The sequence below is a fragment of the Oryx dammah genome, unplaced genomic scaffold (assembly GCF_014754425.2).
Source record: "Oryx dammah isolate SB20612 unplaced genomic scaffold, SCBI_Odam_1.1 HiC_scaffold_21, whole genome shotgun sequence".
Taxonomy (NCBI): Eukaryota; Metazoa; Chordata; class Mammalia; order Artiodactyla; family Bovidae; genus Oryx; species Oryx dammah.
In genome coordinates, this window is record NW_024070205.1 from 16,635,694 (window position 1) to 16,656,718 (window position 21,025).

The 21,025-nt window shown below is 44.8% G+C and overlaps 1 protein-coding gene across 1 annotated transcript in view; it reads right to left on the reverse strand.

Moving 5' to 3' along the window:
- Positions 1–21,025, reverse strand: part of LAMC2 (laminin subunit gamma 2) — a 70,969-nt gene continuing 49,944 nt past the window's right edge. Inside the window, exons 13-23 of the mRNA XM_040263821.1 lie at positions 14,496–14,652; positions 13,991–14,196; positions 12,742–12,821; positions 10,841–10,990; positions 10,186–10,330; positions 9,335–9,484; positions 8,558–8,672; positions 6,906–7,105; positions 4,825–4,983; positions 4,632–4,731; positions 1–1,689 (exon numbers count right to left, since the gene is read on the reverse strand). Coding sequence (XP_040119755.1) covers positions 1,436–1,689; positions 4,632–4,731; positions 4,825–4,983; positions 6,906–7,105; positions 8,558–8,672; positions 9,335–9,484; positions 10,186–10,330; positions 10,841–10,990; positions 12,742–12,821; positions 13,991–14,196; positions 14,496–14,652 — 1,716 coding nt within the window. The 3' untranslated portion in view covers positions 1–1,435. The remainder of the gene's footprint in view (positions 1,690–4,631; positions 4,732–4,824; positions 4,984–6,905; positions 7,106–8,557; positions 8,673–9,334; positions 9,485–10,185; positions 10,331–10,840; positions 10,991–12,741; positions 12,822–13,990; positions 14,197–14,495; positions 14,653–21,025) is intronic.

Here is a 21,025-nt window from a genome sequence, read left to right on the forward strand (position 1 = left end):
TCTACGAATTGTTCTTTATTAAAAAAAAAAAAAAACAGGTCGATGAAAAGCCAAGGAAATACAGAGGTGAGGCAGTACCAAAGTCTACTGAGCAGAGGCTAGAAGGGCTTCTGATTTTTCCAGAAATTCCCACTGGTATTATGACTCAACAATCTATTGCAATCAGTTGTAGAAAGGAGCAGAGCAACAGCTGAAACGCAAGAAAGGGTGCACAATCCAGAGTCATTTCAGCTATTTACCAAAATTCAAGTGCCCCATGGGAATGTCTTGCAACATATGTTCCGTTGAAAAATGAGGTTGCAAATCAAGGGGTTATTGCAATGACTTGTGAGGAACAGGATTTGTAAGTTTAATTTTTTTTAAGGTTTGTCTTCCTTACTATTCAGTCAACTCTATGAGGACAGAGACTATGTCACCACTGTACCCCAGCCCCTGGCACACAATTGGTACTCAATAAATATACGTTGTAAGGATGGATGGATGGATGGATGGATGGAAGAATGGAAGGATAGATGCTACCCAGTTCAAGTATGAATAGGAACATTGTCTGTTATCAAAAGAGAGAGTGAGAACAAAACCCACAGGCGCATATAATTTTTAGTGTTTGAAAATGGCATTGAATTAGGACTAATACCTCTTCTTAGACAATTGCACCTCTTTCAGAGCCCAAGCTACATTTTTCTATCACTTTGAAACTCGAAAGTAAATACTTTCCCAATGTTTGCTTCACTGGTAAGAAATGCTTTAATAAAAACATTGTCTCTAAGTTGCCTGGCATCATCAGGGGAAAGGTGGTCATTTCCAGGCCCAGAAGAACTCAAAGGTAGCAGGATACCAATGCTCCAAACATGCCAGGCTTACAGTTCACCACTTCCTCCAGTTTGAAAGTGGAGTACGTGTCATGGATCGGGCAGTAAGTGGGAGGAACTCTGATCAACAAGAACACATTGAACGCTATGAGGCAACAGTATTTTACTGACCACAGCATGACTTCAATTCACTCTCTGTTCTGACATTAGGAAGAATTTTATGCGTGGGCAAAGTCAAAAAAAATTTCCTTTGGTCACATTTACTCAAAGAATAAGCTGCCTACGACATGGCAACACTTGTTCGTACTCCAGAAGTTGGTTTATGACTATCTGCCTGTGCAGTTTGTCCTTCCATCTGGTCTACCCTTTGGGTGTCCAGGCCCTTGATGAGTCTCATACTCAATGCTATTTGCCTCGTTGCCCCACATCAGGAAGCAAAGAGCATCACACTAGTACAATAAGACACTGATCTTGGCCAAGGTCTCAGGGTGGGGCCAGGTTCAGTTGAGCTGAGAATGCCCATCAACACCTTCAAATGTCCCCATCCCACCCCACCCGCGTGAGATGGCTTCCGAGCCTGAGGTCTTCATCCTAAGAACCCCAGTTGGGAAATCTCGAAGGCAGCTTCAGTGTTGCTCAAGAGCCTGGGTATTGTAGCATCCCGGGGGCAGGTTGTCTCGAATGTTCTCCAGGTTCTTCACATCAGCCAGAATGCCATCTATGCTTGTCTCCAGTGAGCGGAGGTGGCCCCTCTGCCAACGCACTCTCTCCTCCAGCTCTGACATCAGCGGCCGCAGCTGGCTGTTGATCTGGGTCTTGGCTCGAAAAAGCTTCTGCTCCAGTAAGATCAGCCCCTCTTCATCTACACTGCCAGGCTGGTCTATTTTTAGAGGACAGGAAAGGAGTTAACAGAGGAAAAAGTTGTGATTAGATTCCCTTGAATGCATGCAGGCCCTTTCGTAACTTTAATTTCTGTTTCCACCTGCTCAGAGTCAATAGTATGCCATTCTTTTAAAAAGGCTTATTTTAAATTAGAAATAATCTAGAAAAAATTTTGAGAGCACAAGCCTTGTTTTGAAAAGGTTTTGAAAAGCCCAGTTTAAGCATCTGGGCTCTTTAGTTAAGCAAGATGAAGCTTGGGCTTTGGTTTTCATGATAGAGTCAACAGCTTCTGCTCTGAAAAGATGAAGGCTGAAGGTCATAGGGACTGAATACTGTCCAAGGTGTCTGCCCAACACAGCTCATCCTAGAATCAGAATCAACTCCAAATTCTGCTCTCTGAATCACCCTTAGGAAATTTCTTGCTGTTTTCTATTAGAAGACCTTTAGAAACTGGCTGGGTTTCAGGGCTTAGGGAGGCCAAGGTAGGCTTTGCTATTTAAGGGATGCATTCCAGCTGTATGAAATGATGGAAGACTTCATTCTGACCTGGAACAGTGAGGATATGGCTAGACATTAGTTTATTTCCAATATGAAATGTGGTCACATTTGTTCAGGTATGCTTTACTCATAAATGCTCTGACACGTCAGCATGAAGGGGACCTGACAAGGCCCGTTTGGTCTGAATAGGTTTGAGTGGACAATTCAAGGTCAGATCCATTTGACTGCAGAAGTTTTATCCCAGCTAAAGAGATTAAACTGTAATTTTTCTAGGACTCAAGAGACCAGACAGAGTAGAAACAGCACAATAACCCAAATGTTGATCCAGTAGATCAGTCCTTCCCCTGGGGACAGGGGAGGATTCTAGAATTTAGGGTTCTAAGACGTGCAGCAGAAGTGAAGCAGGCTTGCAGACAAAATGTCCATGGGGAGGCAGCATGAGCTTCTTGCAAATGGCAGGAGCATCAGACACGGAGACCTCGGGTGGAATCCTGTCTCCCCCATTTACTACGTGATCTGTGGGGCAGTATTAAACTCCTTGAGCTTCTGTTCACTATTCTATGAAATAAAATAATAAAATCCACCTCATTTGTTGTTTCTTAGTTGCTAAGTCATGTCCTACTCTTGTGCAACCCCATGGACTATGTAGCTCCTCTGTCCATGGGGTTTCCCAGGCAAGAATACTGGAGTGGGTTGCCATTTCCTTCTCCAGGCGATCTTCCCTCATCCCCTGCTTGGCAGGCAGATTCTTTACCACTGAGCCACCAGGTAAGCCCTAAAACCCACCTCATAGAACCTTTACAAATTTTACACAACCATGCACCACAAAAAAACCTGGCATAGTGCCTGGCACACAGAAAATGCTTGACAGTTCTCACCCAGCCTCCCTCCCCATGCTCTCATTTCCTCTAAAGGCCCTGTTAGTTTCATTGCCTTTTTCAGAACACTAAGCAAAGCTGCTAAACTCTCAGCTGGGGATTTTTTTTACCTTAAGAGGGCATTTTACTCTTTGGGACTCATTGGATCAGAAAGCAGAGCTATCAGGAAAACAATGTAGACAATACTTGTCTCTTGGGGTGATGATGACACTCTACAGGAAAGCCAAGTTTGAAAGGGGCTCTCCTAAGTATGGCTGGAATCCCTGGCCCTAGTTCCGTATCTGCTGTGGTCCAAGCTTGATGTAACAGGCCACAGAAGGTTTGATATCAGGTCCACCCAAATCCAGGCTTTTCATTTATCTGAACTTTCTTCTGGGAGGGATGCTGTGAGGTAACTGGAGCTGCCATCATGGGGTGCCATCAAATCTATTTTAGCCTAAAATGTCTACAGTGTCTCATGGACCTCTCTCTTTGACATTTCATCTGGATCTTCTACCAGGCAGCTCAAGTTTCCACAACCAGTCACAGCACGGTGTAACTGTGGTTTGCATGTGTGTGCATGCGTGTGTGTGCTCAGTAGCATTCAACTTTTTGCGACCCTATGCATTGTGTTTCCCACCAGGCTCCTCTGTCCATGGGATTCTCCAGCCAAGAATACTGGAGTGGATTGCCATGCCCTCCCCCAGAGGATCCTCCTGACCCAGGGATTGAACCCATATCTTATGTCTCCTGCATCGGCAGGTGGGCACCACCTGGGAAGTCCCAACTGTGGTTTGGGGAGGGACAAACAGCAGAATCAGCAAGTAATTCTTTTTCCTTAGTATTTATGTATTTATTTGACTGTGCCAGGTCTTAGTTGCTGCACACAGGATCTAGTTCCCTGACCAGGGATCGAACCTGGGCCCCGTGCATTGGGAGTACAGAGCCTTAGTCACTGGATCACCAGCGAAGTCCCTCAGCAAGTGATTCTTGATCTCATAGGCTGGCAGAATCTTCCTCCTCACCACTCTTACTGTCTTAGAGCTCTCTCACCTCTCAAATACTACAGCTGTCTCCAAAATGATCTTAATCTGCCTCTTGTCTAAGCCTCCTTCAAACTCTCCTCCACCCAGCTGCCCCAGTGATCTGTCCGAAATATACAGCACTGATGCCATCCCTCTGCTTGACACTGTCCACTAGATTCTCAGGATCAAGGTCAGAATCCTTCAAGCCATTCATTATTCTCTTACACTGTGAAGTTCGAATCCTACCTCCACAATTTACTGTGTGATCTGCAGAACATTATTAACCTCTCAGCCTCAATATACCTTCCCAGTTCTTTGACCTACAGACTTTCATCTCCAAGGGCAATAGGCAGATGCCCAGTGACCCACCTTAGAGATGGTAAAATAGACCACAGCAAATGAAAAGCAACCTGCCTAAGGTATCTGAGCCTGGAAACAAAGCAAATTTCCTGACACCCTTAAGGGAAGTTGAGATTCCCACGCATCGGGTCTAAGTCTAGTTAATCTTCTGGGGAGAAGGCCTGGAACACAGGTTGGAAGGCTGGGGATACTCCACATACCTATTAGATGTAGGATGCCATCCAATGTGTTGAGTGTGTCTTGGATCGTAACTCCAGCATTCTTGGCTCTGCTGTCAGCTCTCTGGGCTTCTGTAATTACCTGAGAGAAAAATAAGCACAAGCCCATCTGGAAAGGGTGTTCCCACAGTGGGCAGGTTACAGGACTCTGCCGTGGAAAACCATGGGAACTCACCGTCTGCACTGCGTCCATATCCACATCAAACTCCCGCTCCTTCCTTGCCAGCTCTCCTTCCACTTTCCTCATCTCACTCTTGAGAGTGGCCAGTCCCTTCTCCATAGCCAAGGCTCCATCTGCTGTCACGTTGGCCTCCAAGTTCAGACTCCCAATCTCCTGGGAGAAGAAAGGGAGCCAGGGACGGAAGGAGAGAGGGGTGAGGCATAGAAACATCCCAAAGACGACCGCAGAAAAAATACAGCTGCGGCCAGGCTCTGATGGAGTAAGTGAGATGAACAACAAGAGAATCAGACTTGGGGACATGCCCTTCCCCAAGCTCTGCCTCAAACAAATCAATTTGGGGGTATGTCTCCAGACACTAGAAGGGTCAGCTGTGAGACACTGCTTCCCTCCCGGTCAAGCTCAACAAATGGTGAGTGAAACAGGAACCAGTTGGGAAAACCCAGAGGGTGAGAAACTCAACTCCTTCTTTGTCGTGTTTCTTTACTGCCATCATCTTTTGAATGGCTTTGTTCCCCAAGACACTTGAGTTTGGGGTGCAGAGAATGAATGGGCTACAGCTTTGAGTTTTGTTTTTACTAGGATGAGTGAATCTTAATATCTTTATCAACAAGCTACTATTAGGCATCAAGTCACAGGTGTCTCTGTGCTAGAAGCCATATAAAGAGAGGCATAGAAAATTGGTCTCTACCCTAAAGGGACCTAAGATTGGAGATTATTTTTGGAAGTGGTCCAAGAGTGAGACCACACAATCTAGATACCAAAAGTCCCCTCTGGGCTTTCTAGAGTTGCTTATGATTTCTAAAAGTCACACTTAAATCAGAACTAGGAAGCTCTCTTCCAGTTGAGAGGCAATCTTTCTACTGTAGCACTTAACATTTGGGGTGTAAATCCAACTAGTCTGTCTTTCCCTTACACCGAGTGCTCCTTAAAGAGAAGGACTGAGTTTTTCCCATCTCCATATCCCCAGCACCAAGCACAGTGCTGGCACAGAGTAAGTGGAGCTTACTCTGAAAAATGAGTAAGTGGAGCTTAGACCCAGAACTCCAGAATTTCACAATCTTGAATCAAAACACTGGGATAGTTGCTGCAAGTTGAATTGTGTCCCCCCGCCCAAAAAAGTTGAAATTCTAAACCCTAATACCTTAGCTGCTGCTGCTGCTAAGTCACTTCAGTTGTGTCCGATTCTGTGTGACCCCAGAGACGGCAGCCCACCAGGCTCCCCCATCCCTGGGATTCTCCAGGCAAGAACACTGGAGTGGGTTGCCATTGCCTTCTCCAATGCATGAAAGTGAAGAGTGAAAGTGAAGTCTCTCAGTCGTGTCCGACTCTTAGCGACCCCATGGTCTGCAGGCCACCAGGCTCCTCCGTCTATGGGATTTTCCAGGCAAGAGTACTGGAGTGGGGTGCCGCTGCCTTCTCCCTAATTCCTCAGAGTATGACCTAATTCGGAAATAGGGTTGTTGCAGATGTAATTTATCAAGAAAAGGTTATGCTGGAGGAGAGTGGGCCCCTAATCCAACCAGCATCCTTATAAGAAGAGCTGGAGAGATCCAGGAAGAAGGGCCCCAGGTGACGACAGAGGCAGGGACTGGAGAGAAGCCACTGCAAACACAAAGGGTTGACAGCCACCACCGGAAGCTAGGAAGAGGCACGGGAGGTTTCTAGCCAGTCTTGGAGGGAGCATCACTCTGCTGACACCTTGATTTCAGACTTCTAGCCTCCAGAACTCTCAGAGAATAAATTCCTGTTGTTTTAAGCCACCCAATCTGTGCTCCTTTTTGATAGCAGGTCCAGGAAACTAACAGAATAGTCTAAATAAAAAGCAATCTTCCGTGGTTCTTCTCATGGTGTTGTCTAAAAAGGGGGCTGAAAATGGCGAGGGTGGGACTCCAGCCCCCAGTCAATGACAGGGTTGTGAACCAACCAACCAAAAGGCCAGCCAAGTGGATCTGGGAACACCATGGACCATAACAGGACGCTGAGTCTTACAGGTCAGAATGAGCCCAACGTTCTCGCTCATTCAACATGACCAGTATGTTTGAAGCTGCTCCCGCTGACCTACGATTTCTCTTTACCTGTTCTATCTTGCCAGCGATATTCAGGGCCTCCCCGGCTGCAGTCTTTGCCCTCTGGGTGTCGGTAGCAGCACCCCCCAGGGCTGTTTCTGCTCGCCTGGTCTTGTCGCTGGCATCTGCAACCTTCTGGCTGATGTAAGAGAGTCTCTTCATGGCCTCTTCAGCCTCTGCTTTTCTGTCTTCAACCTGCAGATCAAACTCTGGAAAGAAGATAAGAAAACATTGCCATGAAGATGAAAATTAACTTACAACTGAAGATGAAAGGGACTGAGGCCTTTAAGAAAAATCAAGAGTCCGAAACAACTGAAGCGACTTAGCATGCACGCACTGCAAGGCACAAACCCAAATAGCACCCAAGGGATGAGAGAGTGGAAAGTTGTGGTCGTGACTCTTTCCTGTCCGAGAGAAAGTATTGAACTGACAATCAACAATCAGGCTGCCCTGGGTCCCCATCTTTGCAAAAGTGAACCTCCAAATGAATCAGAAGCAAGTAGACTCTTTGAAGCCCAAAGTTTCAAGCCAGAGCCTTAAACCCTAAGCTACCAATGGCAGTAGTTAGCAATTGAATAGAATGGGTAGAGAGGTACTTCCTGTGCAGAGGAAAATCCCAAGACTTGAAAATGTCTTTATTGTTGTTCTTTCGTGAAGAAGCCTGAAACTTTAACCAAATCTCTGCAGGGCTTCCCAGGTGGCGCTAGTGGTAAAGAACCCACCTGCCAGTGCAGGGGACAGAAAGGAGTCGGCTTCAATCCCTGGGTGGGAAAGATCCCCTGGAGGAGGGAACGGCAACCCACTCCAGCATTCTTGCCCGGAGAACCCAATGGACAGAGGAGACTGACCAGCTACAGTCCACAGGATCACAAAGAGTCGGAAACAACTGAAGCGACTTAGCATGCACGCACTGCAAGGCGCAAACCCAAATTTCCTGGAATCTAGATGCTATGACAAAGCTTGTTCTATATCATTTATCACAAGGCAACCTCACTGACTATTGGAACCAATCAGGCCAAAGAAAGAAAGAGAGAGAGAAAGGAAGAAAGAAAGAAAGGGAGAGAAAAGAAAACTATCTATATGGTAGTGAGATATTAAATCTCTGCAGGACCTTCGAGGCAGTTTAGTTCAAGAGAAAGGGAGAGATGGGAAAATCAGAGTCTGGAAAGGTTATGTGACTTGCTTACAGTCACACAGCCAGCTCAGCCTAATCACATGATTGAGCATAGATCAGAACTCAAGCCTTTTGACATTTAGTATAATATGGGTTTCCCTGGTGGCTCAGATGGTAAAGAATCTGCCTGCAATGTGGGAGACCTGGGTTGGATCCCTGGGTTGGGAAAATCCTCTGGAGAAGGGAATAGCTACCCACTCCAGTATTCTTGCCTGGACAATCCCATGGACAGAGGAACCTAGCGGGCTACAGTCTATTGGGTCACAAAGAGTCGGACACAACTGTGTGATTAACACTTTCAGTTTTCACAATTGTTTCTACTATATTAAATATTTTAAAATGTTCTTCCTTACAAAGATATTTACTGAGTGTCTATTAATACCTCAACATGCCTGCCACTTACAGAGATTTATGAAGATTCAAAATAAACCAAAGTCATGTTTATACCTTTAAAATACTCAAGTGATCTGAACCCTGAAATACTCACCTCTGAGGTTCTTTAAGATGTTCTCAACTTCATAAAAAGTGGCATTGCCCATACTTAGTGCTTCTTGGGCTCTGCTTTTAGCAAGGTTGGCACGGGAAAGCAGCTGATCTGATTTCTGTAAATGGGCAGGCAGAACAAGGTTAGAGTAAATGTAACACACACCCAGGCAGAGTCCTCCTGCCAGCATAGCCGCTCTGACACACTGCTCTTCGCAACCGAGAACTGTGATTCCTGGAGTCTAGGGGTGCTGTAGCACACCCCTCCACAACCTGAGACCACAAACTTTATAACCTGATGACCCAATAGGATTCCACATTGTGGACAGACTCGAGCTCCATTCAGGGACAAGAACAGTTTTGCAAATCCTAATTTTAAACTCTAGATACTTCCTGAAGTATGGACATACACTTCACAGACCTATGTCATATATGCCTAGGAAGTACAGACATATGTCTTCAGAGACAGAGCTAGATCAAAATTGGGCCCAGGAGACTTCAGTCCTATTCCTACATTTGAGGGCTGAAGGAAATGGCAACCCACTCCAGCATTCTTGCCTGGAGAATCCCCCGGATGGAAGAGCCTATAGGCTACAGTCCATGGGGTTGCAAAGAGTCGGAAATGACTGGGCGACTTCACTTTCAGTGAGTGGAACTGAGGTAATCACATTAAGGTCTCAGTAAGCAACAATACCATGACCTTTCGAGAGTTTTTGATGGCTCCTCTTACTGGCAGCCATTCACTATGGGTCTGCTGAAGGAACGGAGTAACAAGGGGTACCTGTCTCTCATTCTTCCCATCCTGTACGAGCTCCTGGGTTTCTTCTTCCCAGTTTCCCAGACTGCTTTGCACACGCTTGAACTCATCCATTCGCTCAGTCACCAGGCTTGAGAGAGAGTCAGCTTTTTGTCTGATCCTCTTCACTTCTACCTGTGAGCCCCCCAAATGAAAAAGCCTTACATTCTGCTCACCAGTTGCCACACCAGTCTTCCCAGGACCTGCCATTATTATCTGAAAACAACAATCCAGGCCCAAAGTCCTACAGAAACGAGGCAATATTCCTCATGCAAGTCAGGCAGCATGCCCCCCAACTAGCAAACGAATTTTATGTCTGCTCTGCGTTTTTTTATTATTGTTTCCTATATGTGAAAATCATTGTGAATGCTTTTTGCTGTGGGTAGAAAGCTGAATCTTAATCCAATAAATTTGGAATAGTTAAAGGAATGGATGACAGAAACAAGGCAAACCTTTGAGGGAAAAAAAAAGCCTTCCCAGTGGCTAGAGGTGAAGATATACTATAGGTTGGACCCAAAGGTAGATATCAAAAGTTCTATAGTAATTTCTCACAGGTTTCAACAGCCCCCCAAACGAGGGAAGAGACAGAAAACTTGTATTCACTAACAGAAATAGGCTCAGAATATGAACCAAGGTGTTATCAGGGACCAAGATTGGAGTTTAAGAACAAAGATAAGAGGAGGATAGTGAGAAGGATAAATGAGCTCCCTAATTTAAAGCAAGAAAGGTAAATATGGAGGACAACACTGGATGATTGAACAATTCAATGGAATCCCAGAGAAGAAAGCATTCTGGCCCTTCTTCTGTACATCACTGCATAGGTTAGATGCTCTTACCAGGAAGGACCGATCACTGACTCCCTGAAGCTGAGTTGCTGAACTGAGAAGGCGGAGACTATGCTGATATGACGTATCTGCTTCAGTGTCAATTTGAGTGGCCTCCCTCGATAGCTGCTGGGCCAGAGACTTGGTTTTCTCCAATCTGCAGGGAGTGAAGAGAGCAGGCTTTGAGAATTCGCTCTTCTTATTAAAAGCAAAAATTCATTCTGTTAAAAATATGTCATCAGGATTATCCGAAGAACCAGACAAGCATAAATGTCTGATATGTGTCTCTTTCCACATTTTAAACACAGGCATTAAAGTTTATACAGGTTGGGTCAGAAAAATTCAACCCAAGTTTCCCAATTCTTAATCACATGAATATATTATGTTTTTACGCTCCATGCCACCAGATGGGTGTGTTCACCTCCTTTAAACACCACAGATGGTACCATATCTACAAATATACAACCTCTAAATCAAAACTGAAACTTTACTTAGAGTAATTGACATTTTTCTTCCAGTCTTAAAGGTATCTGCTTTCCTCCAAAGTAACACTCTCATTTCTCGTCCTTCTTACTATTGATACTTTTAAAGGAACACAGGTGGTTTGCATTGTACCCTGGGAGGGAGCAGATTATATTAGCCGGTCTGAGGACCTGCTGAAACGTACTTTCCCATAAGCTCTTGCACCACGGAGCCACGGAGGCTGCCGCTGCTGCCTTCTTCAGTAGCAGCCTTGCGCGCCAAGGTCAGGGCTTGCTTGGAGTAGTCTTCAGTTTCCCTGACTAATTGCTCCATGTTATTGGCTGACTCGACATGGCTGAAAAGATAAAAAAGAATGAGTTTTTATAGCAAAGGGCTTTCTTTATTATTTAAAAAAAGTTTTTTTGCCATACAACAACATTTTTATTTTGTATTAGGGTGTAGCCGATTAACAACATTGTGCTAGTTTCAGGTGAACAGCGAAGGGGCTCAGCCATACATATATATACATGTATCCATCCTCCCCTAAACTTCCCTCCCATCCAAGCTGCCACATTGAACAGAGTTCCACATGCTATACAATAGGTCCTTGCTGGCTATCCATTTAAAATATAGCAGTGTGTACATGTCCATCCCCAAGTCTCTAACTACCCCTTCCTCCCAAATAGAGCTACTATATATGACCTACAATCCCACTCCTGGGCATATATCTGGAGGAAAACATGATGAGAAAGGATACATGCGTTCCAATGTTCACTGCAGCCCCATTTACAATAGCCAAGCCATGGAAACAAACTATATGCCCCTCAACAGGAATAGACGAAGAAGATGCAATACATACATACAATGGAATATTACTCGGCCATTAAAAAGAATGAAATAATGCTATTTGCATAAACATGGATGGACCTAGAAATTGTCAAACTGAGTGAAGTAAGTCAGACTGAGAAGGTGAAATATCATATGACATCCTTTATATGTGGAATCTAAAAAGAAATGATATGGAAGGATGCAAAGAGCTTACTTTAGGCCTTTTATTTAAATAAGTGGAGAGGAGTAAGAGAACTGCTTTGACTCAAAAAAAAAAAAAAAACCCACAATAGAATTGACCCAGATGAGATGGAGCTCCTCTATTAGAGGTGCTATAGAGAAGAGAAGGTGTTCTGAGACGTAGCCTCACGTCCTAAACTTTTTTGATGATCTACTTCATTTCTAGCATAATCAGGGGAAGTGACGGAGATGGGCACGAGAAATCTCAGGGTGATAAACACTGCATTTATAAACTTTTCTGCAGGAGAAATCCCTAGGCTTTATTTTATCCAAGATCCAACTCCCTCTCCACTTTTTGCTGCAACTTTAAACTTAGCCCAACATTAAGGGGGACAAAGTCCATCAATAACATTTCCCCAGTTGCTTTTGTCCTCTTGGTTCTAGAAACTGATGAAAACAAATCCAGGAAGCAGCCCACGCTATGAGAGCATGAGCCAGCCCCCTTCTGCTGACTGAATTCCATTCGGGATTAGCAGAGCCTGCCACCTTGCTGAGCCCTCTGCTAGGAGCAAACCTCTTTAACATCAATCCTGATTGTAGGATTTGCAATCAGGCAAGGACTAAGGAGCTGCCTGTGATTACCAGGGCCCTGCAGAGCCGGTTTTCAGAAGGGAGTTCTCCCCCTCTGCACTCTTGGCCCCCACAGGCTAGCAAACAACTCATTGCTGCTTGTTCCCAGGCTTGGTGTGGGAGCCTGGGACTCCCTCAAAGCTGCAAAGTACTCTTTTCCAAGGGCTGATTCATGTCCCAGGGCCCAAGGAATTACATCTGACATACACCGAAGCCATACCATGAGTCATAGAGAAATCTGGAAAAGAAACACCCCACCCCCAACTCCTGCCAAATGACCTTGCCCAGTGGCCACCTACATACACTGAAAACCAAGCGGTTAAAAAATGGCTTCAGGGCAGGGGGATGGCTGCAAAGGAGCCTGGAGGTAATCAGTATGGAGCTTTAGTCCTGAATACTCAGCAGAGTTGTTCAAGTCTGGCCTCACAGAGGTGGTCTGAAGCAGAGGTGCCCTCCAGTACTACTCACCTGTCTGCCAGTCTTGTGGCCTCCTGAGCTAGACTTTTAAAGCCATTTGGCCCCGTGTAGTGCTCTGAGGGAGGAATATTCTGTGGGAAAAGGACAACTGATTAAGGCTTTGCTGGGAGCCATGGAGCCTAAGCAGGTTCTGCAGCTGTCCTGTCTGAATCCCTGACTCATTAAGAGTCCCTGGTTTACCATGGTCATTACAGCAAAAAAAAAAAAAAAGTAGAGCCTGAATCAAATAGAAATCCAAGTTCAAAAAAAGTCTGTATATATAAATGGATTTTAAAATATATGCATTTTTATATCTTCATATATATTTAAAGTCCAGAACATAGGCCAAGTTTTAATGGTAGTTATTTCATAGCAATGAGATCATAGGGGACATTTGTTTTCTGAATATTCTACAAAAGGAAAATCAATACACACTATTTTTAAATCTTTCATTTCCCCGGCATTATATCTGATTATCTTCCAACTTTCTTTATCTACCTCCCATCTTACATTATTGTCACCATTTCCTCCTTTATTCGGAAAAACAAGAGTGTTCATTCAAATCTCCTCCTCCTATCACACCACAAGCTACATCCTTAGGAAAACCATACTGTAATAAGTTTTCCCCTATTTCCATCACCATGTTTTTATTGGTCTCCTTCCTTCCCTCCTAATTCCTTCCTTCCTTCTTCATTTTCTTCATTCACTCCTTCATACAGCAAACATTTATCAGAGCCATACTTGGTGTTATGGGCTGAGAAAGTACAGATGAACAAAATTGAATCCTGCCCTCCAAGAGCTAACAAGCTAGAAGATAGGAAGAAAGAAGGGAGCAGACAATGCTACAGGTACCAAGGAATGAACTGGTGAAAGAGAAAGGCTGTCCCTAAGTCGTGTCCGACTCTTTTGTGACCCCATGGACTGCAACCTGCTGGACTCCTTTGTCCATGGCATTTCCCAGGCAAGAATTAGGGAGTGGGTTGCCATTTTCTCCTCCAGGGGGGTCTTCCCGACCCAGGGATCGAACCCATATCTCCTGCTTGGCAGGTGGATTCTTTACTACTGAGCCACCTGGGAAGCTATAAAGCATAAAACAGGAACTGGCAGGAAGCCAAAGAAAGCTGTGACTGCTGCAAGGAAAAGAAGTCCTACTGACTACCAGAGAGACCAGAAAACCCGAGAGAAAAAGTGAGCCCATGAGATGCGCCGTGGGTCCCTCAGCACAGCAGGGACTCTCACCCCCGAACCCAGCGCCACCTACAGTGTTCCGCAGGGCAGCCTCGCTCTCCTCCAGGCTCAGGCGCATCTGTGTGATGAGCCTGCGAGTATCCTGAACTCGGTCCTGATGCTGGCTGCCCAGGGTCCGAAGTCTCTCCACGGTCATCTTGAGGTCATCCAGGCGGGTCCGGTAGCTATTCTCTTGGCTCCTGGCCTTGGCCAACTGGAGACTGAGGGATCTAATAGCACCTGAACATCAACAAGGAGAGGGAGGATGAGCACGTTGAGGGGTCAAGTCATCAAAGATAGAGGGCTGAAAAAGTGACTTTGACTGGTTTTTGGCAAAACGGTAAACACCCAGTATGTGAATGCATGCTCTTTTATCTCCATCATTTCGAATCTCAGGAGAACATCGCAGACAGTTCTGCCCCCTCCGCAAGGGCGAGGCAAAGACATCTGCTGAACTGTTACCACCAAAGATTCTATGACCCAGGGGACTGCTTTCTAAGCCCCTGAATTCTCTCCTGTGTGAAACGGGCCTCCATCACCTTCTGAAACCTGGGCTTCTCTCAGAAGGTCCTGAAGGGCCTGTTCAGCTTGCTGCATCCTGCCCTCCAGCTCTGCGTCAGGTACTGCTCCTCCGCCAGCCTGAGCCTTCAAAAGCAGTGTCTCGAGGCTCTCAAGTTGCTGCATAAACTGATCCATCTGAAATCACGAAAGAAAGAGGATTAGAACAGAGGATGGAGTTCATGGTGGAATATAGTATGCCAGGAATCCAGGGGCTAAGGCTTCCCAGGTGGCACTAGTGGTAAAGAACCCACCCGCCAATGCAGGAGACAAAAGAGACACCGGTTCGATCCCTGAGTCGGGAAGATCCCTTGGAGAAGGACATGGAATTACTGGTTGCCACTCCAGTGTTCTTGCCTGAGAATCCCATGGACAGAGGAGCCTGGTGGGTTACAGTCCATAGGGTTACAAAGAGTCAGACACGACTGAAGCGACTTAGCACACAAGCATGCATCCAGGGGCTAATGGCTGCAAGTCTGGAAACGCTTGGCATGTCGTGGTAAAATTCAGACTCTAGAGCCTAGACTTTCTGAGTCTGGATCCTGGTTCCACTACTCACTAGCTGTGTGACCTTAGGGAAGTCACTTTCTTTATCTGTAGGATGAGGATAATAATATCGCACAGACTTATTATTTGGACTAAATGAGTTAGTATTTGTAGAATAGTGCTGGGAATAGAGGAAGTGCTATAGAGGCTGGTTAAATAGATAAATTTTAAAAAAACAGGTTGAGTTTGTTCTACATTTGGGTTCTGTTTGGACCCTTCCCTCCCCCGCCCTTCACTCCAGTAAAAATAATAATTCATAATTAACAACAACAACATCAATTTCACTCTTCTCTGGAATTTGAAGGAGAAATTTCTGGAGGCCATTTCTGTTTGGAGCCCTGACACCTTTAGATTCCTCTTTTGTGGAATAAAACACAACAACATATCTTTTCTGTTGTTGTTGTTCTGTCGCTAAATCGTTTCCAACCTCTGTGACCCCATAGACTGCATCACGCTAGGCTTCCCTGTCCTTCACTAGATCCCGAAATCTGCTCAAATTTGTGTTCATCGAGTTGCTGATGCCACCCAACCATCTCATCCTCTGTCACCCTGTTCTCCTCCTGCCCTCTGTTTTTCCCAGGATCAGGGTCTTTTCCAATGAGTCAGCTCTCCACATCACATGGCCAAAGTACCGGAGCTTCAGCTTCAGCATCAGTCCTTCCAATGGATACCCAGGGTTGATTTCCTTTAGGATTGACTGGTTTGAACTCCTCGCTGTCCAAGGGACTCAAAAGTCTTCTCAAGCACCACAATTCGAAATCACCAATTCTTTGGCTCTCAGTCTTCTTAATGGTCCAACTCTCACATCTGTACGTGACTACTGGAAAAACCATAGCTTCGACTACATGGACCTTTGTTGGCAAAGTGATGTCTCTGCTTTTTAAATACGCTGTCTAGGTTTGTCATAGCTTTCTTTCCAAGGAGCAAGCATCTTTTAATTTCATGGCTGCAGTCTCTATCCACAGTGATTTTGGAGCCCAGGAAAATAAAATCTGTCACTGTTTCCACTTTTTCTCCTTCTATTTGCTGTGAAGTGAAATTTTGTTGTTAGTAATGCTTCCTAAGGCCCACTTGACTTCACATTCTAGGATGTCTGGCTCTAGGCGAGTGACCACACCATCATGGTTATTTAGGTCATTAAGATCTTTTTTTGGTATAGTTCTTCTGTGTATTCTTGCCACCTCTTCTTAATCTCTTCTGCTTCTGTTAGGTCCTTACCACCTCTGTCTTTTATCATGCCCATCTTGCATGAAATACTCCCTTGATGTCTCCAATTTTCTTGAAGAGATCTCTAGACTTCCCCATTTTATTGTCTTCCTCTGTTTCTTTGCATTGTTCACTTAAGAAGGCTTTCTTATCACTCCTTGCTGTTCTCTGGAACTCTGCATTCAGTTGGGTATATCTTTCCGTTTCTCCCTTGCCTTTTGATTCTCTTCTTTCCTCAGCTATTTGTAAAGCCTCCTCAAATAACCACTTGGCCGTCTTGCATTTCTTCTTATTGGGGATGGTTTTGGTCACTGCCTCCTGTACAAGGTCATGAACCTCCACCCATAGTTCTCTAGACACTCTATCAAATCTAATTCCTGGAATCTATTTGTCACCTCCACTTCAGTATTCTTGCCTTGAGAACCCCATGAACAGTATGAAAAGGCAAAATGATAGGATACTGAAAGAGGAACTCCCCAGGTCGGTAGGTGCCCAACACGCTACTGGAGATCAGTGGAGAAATAAGTCCAGAAAGAATGAAGGGATGGAGCCAAAGCAAAAACAATACCCAGCTGTGGATGTGACTGGTGATAGAAGCAAGGTCCGATGCTGTAAAGAGCAATATTGCATAGGAACCTGGAATGTCAGGTCCATGAATCAAGGAAAATTGGAAGTGGTCAAACAGGAGATGGCAAGAGTGAACGTTGACATTCTAGGAATCAGCGAACTAAAATGGACTGGAATGGGTGAATTTTACTCAGATGATCATTACATCCACTACTGCAGACAGGAATCCCTTAGAAGAAATGGAGTGGCCATCATGGTCAACAAAAGAGTCCAAAATGCAGTACTTGGATGCAATCTCAAAAACGACAGAATGATCTCTGTTCGTTTCCAAGGCAGACCATTCAATATCATGGTAATCCAAGTCTATGCCCCAACCAGTAACGCTGAAGAAGCTGAAGTTGAACAGTTTTATGAAGACCTACAAGACCTTTTAGAACTCACACTCAAAAAAGATGTCCTTTTCATTATAGGGGACTGGAATGCAAAAGTAGGAAGTCAAGAAACACCTGGAGTAACAGACAAATTTGGCCTTGGAATAAGGAATGAAGCAGGGCAGACTAATAGAGTTTTGCCAAGAAAATGCACTGGTCATAGCAAACACCATCTTCCAACAACATAAGAGAAGACTCTACACATGGACATCACCAGATGGTCAACACCGAAATCAGATTGATTATATTCTTTGCAGCCAAAGATGGAGAAGCTCTATACAGTCAACAAAAACAAGACCGGGAGCTGACTGTGGCTCAGATCATGAACTCCATATTGCCAAATTCAGACTTAAATTGAAGAAAGTAGGGAAAACCACTAGACCATTCAGGAATGACCTAAATCAAATCCCTTATGATTATACAGTGGAAGTGAGAAATAGATTTAAGGGCCTAGATCTGATAGATAGAGTGCCTGATGAACTATGGAATGAGGTTCGTGACATTGTACAGGAGACAGGGATCAAGACCATCCCCATGGAAAAGAAATGCAAAAAAGCAAAATGGCTGTCTGGGGAGGCCTTACAAATAGCTGTGAAAAGAAGAGAAGCAAAAAGCAAAGGAGAAAAGGAAAGATATAAGCATCTGAATGCAGAGTTCCAAAGAATAGCAAGGAGAGATAAGAAATCCTTCCTCAGCGATCAATGCAAAGAAATAGAGGAAAACAACAGAATGGGAAAGACTAGAGATCTCTTCAAGAAAATTAGAGATACCAAGGGAACATTTCATGCAAAGATGGGCTCGATAAAGGACAGAAATGGTATGGACCTAACAGAAGCAGAAGATATAAAGAAGAGGTGGCAAGAATACACAGAAGAACTGTACAAAAAAGAGCTTCACAACCCAGATAATCATGATGGTGTGATCACTCACCTAGAGCCAGACATCCTGGAATGTGAAGTCAAGTGGGCCTTAGAAAGCATCACTATGAACAAAGCTAGTGGAGGTGATGGAATTCCAGTTGAGCTATTTCAAATCCTGAAAGATGATGCTGTAATATGCCAGCACATTTGGAAAACTCAGCAGTGGCCACAGGACTGGAAAAGGTCAGTTTTCATTCCAATTCCAAAGAAAGGCAATGCCAAAGAATACTGAAACTTCCACACAATTGCACTCATCTCACATGCTAGTAAAGTAATGCTCAAAATAGTCCAAGCCAGGCTTCAGCAATACGTGAACTGTGAACTCCCAAATGTTCAAGCTGGTTTTAGAAAAGGCAGAGGAACCAGAGATCAAATTGCCAACATCCACTGGATCATGGAAAAAGCAAGAGAGTTCCAGAAAAACATCTATTTCTGCTTTATTGACTATGCCAAAGCCTTTGACTCTGTGGATCACAATAAACTGTGGGAAATTCTTCAAGAGATCAGAACACCAGACCACTTGACCTGCCTCTTGAGAAACCTATATGCAGGTCAGGAAGCAACAGTTAGAACTGGACATGGAACAACAGACTGGTTCCAAATAGGACAAGGAGTACATCAAGGCTGTATATTGTCACCCTGCTTATTTAACTTCTATGGAGAGTACATCATGAGAAATGCTTGACTGGAAGAAGCACAAGCTGGAATCAAGATTGCCGGGAGAAATATCAATAACCTCAGATATGCAGATATGCACCACCCTTATGGCAGAAAGTGAAGAGGAACTCAAAAGCCTCTTGATGAAAGTGAAAGAGGAGAGTGAAAAAGTTGGCTTAAAGCTCAACATTCAGAAAATGAAGATCATGGCATCTGGTCTCATCACTTCATGGGAAATAGATGGGGAAACAGTGGAAACAGTGGCTGACTTTATTTTAGGGGGCTCCAAAATCACTGCAGATGGTGATTGCAGCCATGAAATTAAAAGACGCTTGCTTACTCCTTGGAAGGAAATTTATGACCAACCTAGATAGTATATTCAAAAGCAGAGACACTACTTTGCCAACAAAGGTCCATCTAGTCAAGGCTATGGTTTTTCCAGTGGTCATGTATGGATGTGAGAGTTGGACTGTGAAGAAAGCTGAGCGCCGAAGAATTGATGCTTTTGAACTGTGGTGTTGGAGAAGACTCTTGAGAGTCCCTTGGACTGCAATGAGATCCAACCAGTCCATTCTGAAGGAGATCAGCCCTGGGATTTCTTTGGAAGGAAGGATGCTAAAGCTGAAACTCCAGTACTTTGGCCACCTCATGCGAAGAGTTGACTCATTGGAAAAGACCCTGATGCTGGGAGGGATTGGGGGCAGGAGGAGAAGGGGACGACCGAGGATGAGATGGCTGGATGGCATCACTGACTCGATGGACGTGAGTCTGAGTGAACTCCAGGAGTTGGTGATGGACAGGGAGGCCTGGCGTGCTGCGATTCATGGGGTTACAAAGAGTCAGACATGACTAAGTGACTGAACTGAACTGATTTGTCACCTCCACTGTATAACCATCAGGGATTTGATTTAGGTCATACCTGAATGGCTTAATGGTTTTCCCTACTATCTTCAACTTAAGTCTGAGTTGGTAATAGGGAGCTCATGATCTGAGCCACAGTCAGTTCCCCAGTCTTGTTTTTGCTGATTGTATAGAGCATCTCCATCTTTAGCTGCTAAGAATACAATCAATTTGATTTTAGTACTGACAATCTGGTGATATCCATGTGTAGAGTCGTCTCTTGTGTTGTTGTAAGGGAAGTGAAGTGAAGTTGCTCAGTCGTGCCCTACTCTTTGAGACCCCGTGGACTGTAGCCCACCAGGCTCCTCCATCCATGGGATTCTCCAGGCCAGAATACTGGAGTAGGTTGCCATTTCCTTCACCAGGGAATCTTCCCGACCCAGGGATTGAACCCAGGTCTTCCGCCTTGCAGGCAGACGCTTTCACCTCTGAGCTGCCAGGGAAGCTGGTGGAAGAGAGTTGTTGGAAGACATTGTTTGTTATGACCAGTGTGTTCTCTTGGCAAAACTCTGTTAGCATCTGCCCTGCTTCATTTTGTACTCCAAGGCCAAACTTGCCTGTTACTCCAAGTATCTCTTGACTTCCTACTTTTGCATTCCAGTCCCCTATGATGAAAAGGACATCTTTTTTGGGGGGTGTTAGTTCTAGAAGGTCCTGTAAGTCTTCATAGAACCAGTCAACTTCAGCATTGTGGTCAGGGAATAGACTTGGATTACTGTGATGTTGAATGGTTTGCCTTGGAAACGAACTGAGATCATTCTGCCATTTTTGAGACTGCACTCAAGTACTACATCTCAGACTCTTGTTGACTATGAGGGCTACTCCATTTCTTCTAAGGGATTCTTGCACAGACCGTTGTAGTTACAATGGTCATTTGAATTAAATTCACCCATAAAATATCCGTGTTCACTCTTGCCATCTCCTGCTTGACCACATCCAATTCACCTTGATTCACGGGCCTAACATTCCAGGTTCCTATGCAGTATTGTTCTTTACAGTATTGGGCTTTACTTTCACCACCAGACACATCCACAACTGAGCATTAGAACCACTTTGGCCCAGCCACTTCTTTCTTTCTGGAGCTATTTCTCTGCTCTTCCCCAGTACCATATTGGACATCTTCCAACGTGGGGGGCTCATCTTCCAGTGTCGTATCTTTTTGCCTTTTCATACTGTTCGTGGAGTTCTCGAGGCAAGAATACTGGAGAGATTCGCCATTCCCTCCTTCAATGGACCACGTTTGTCAGAATTCTTCACTGTGACCCGTCTTGGGTATCCCTGCAC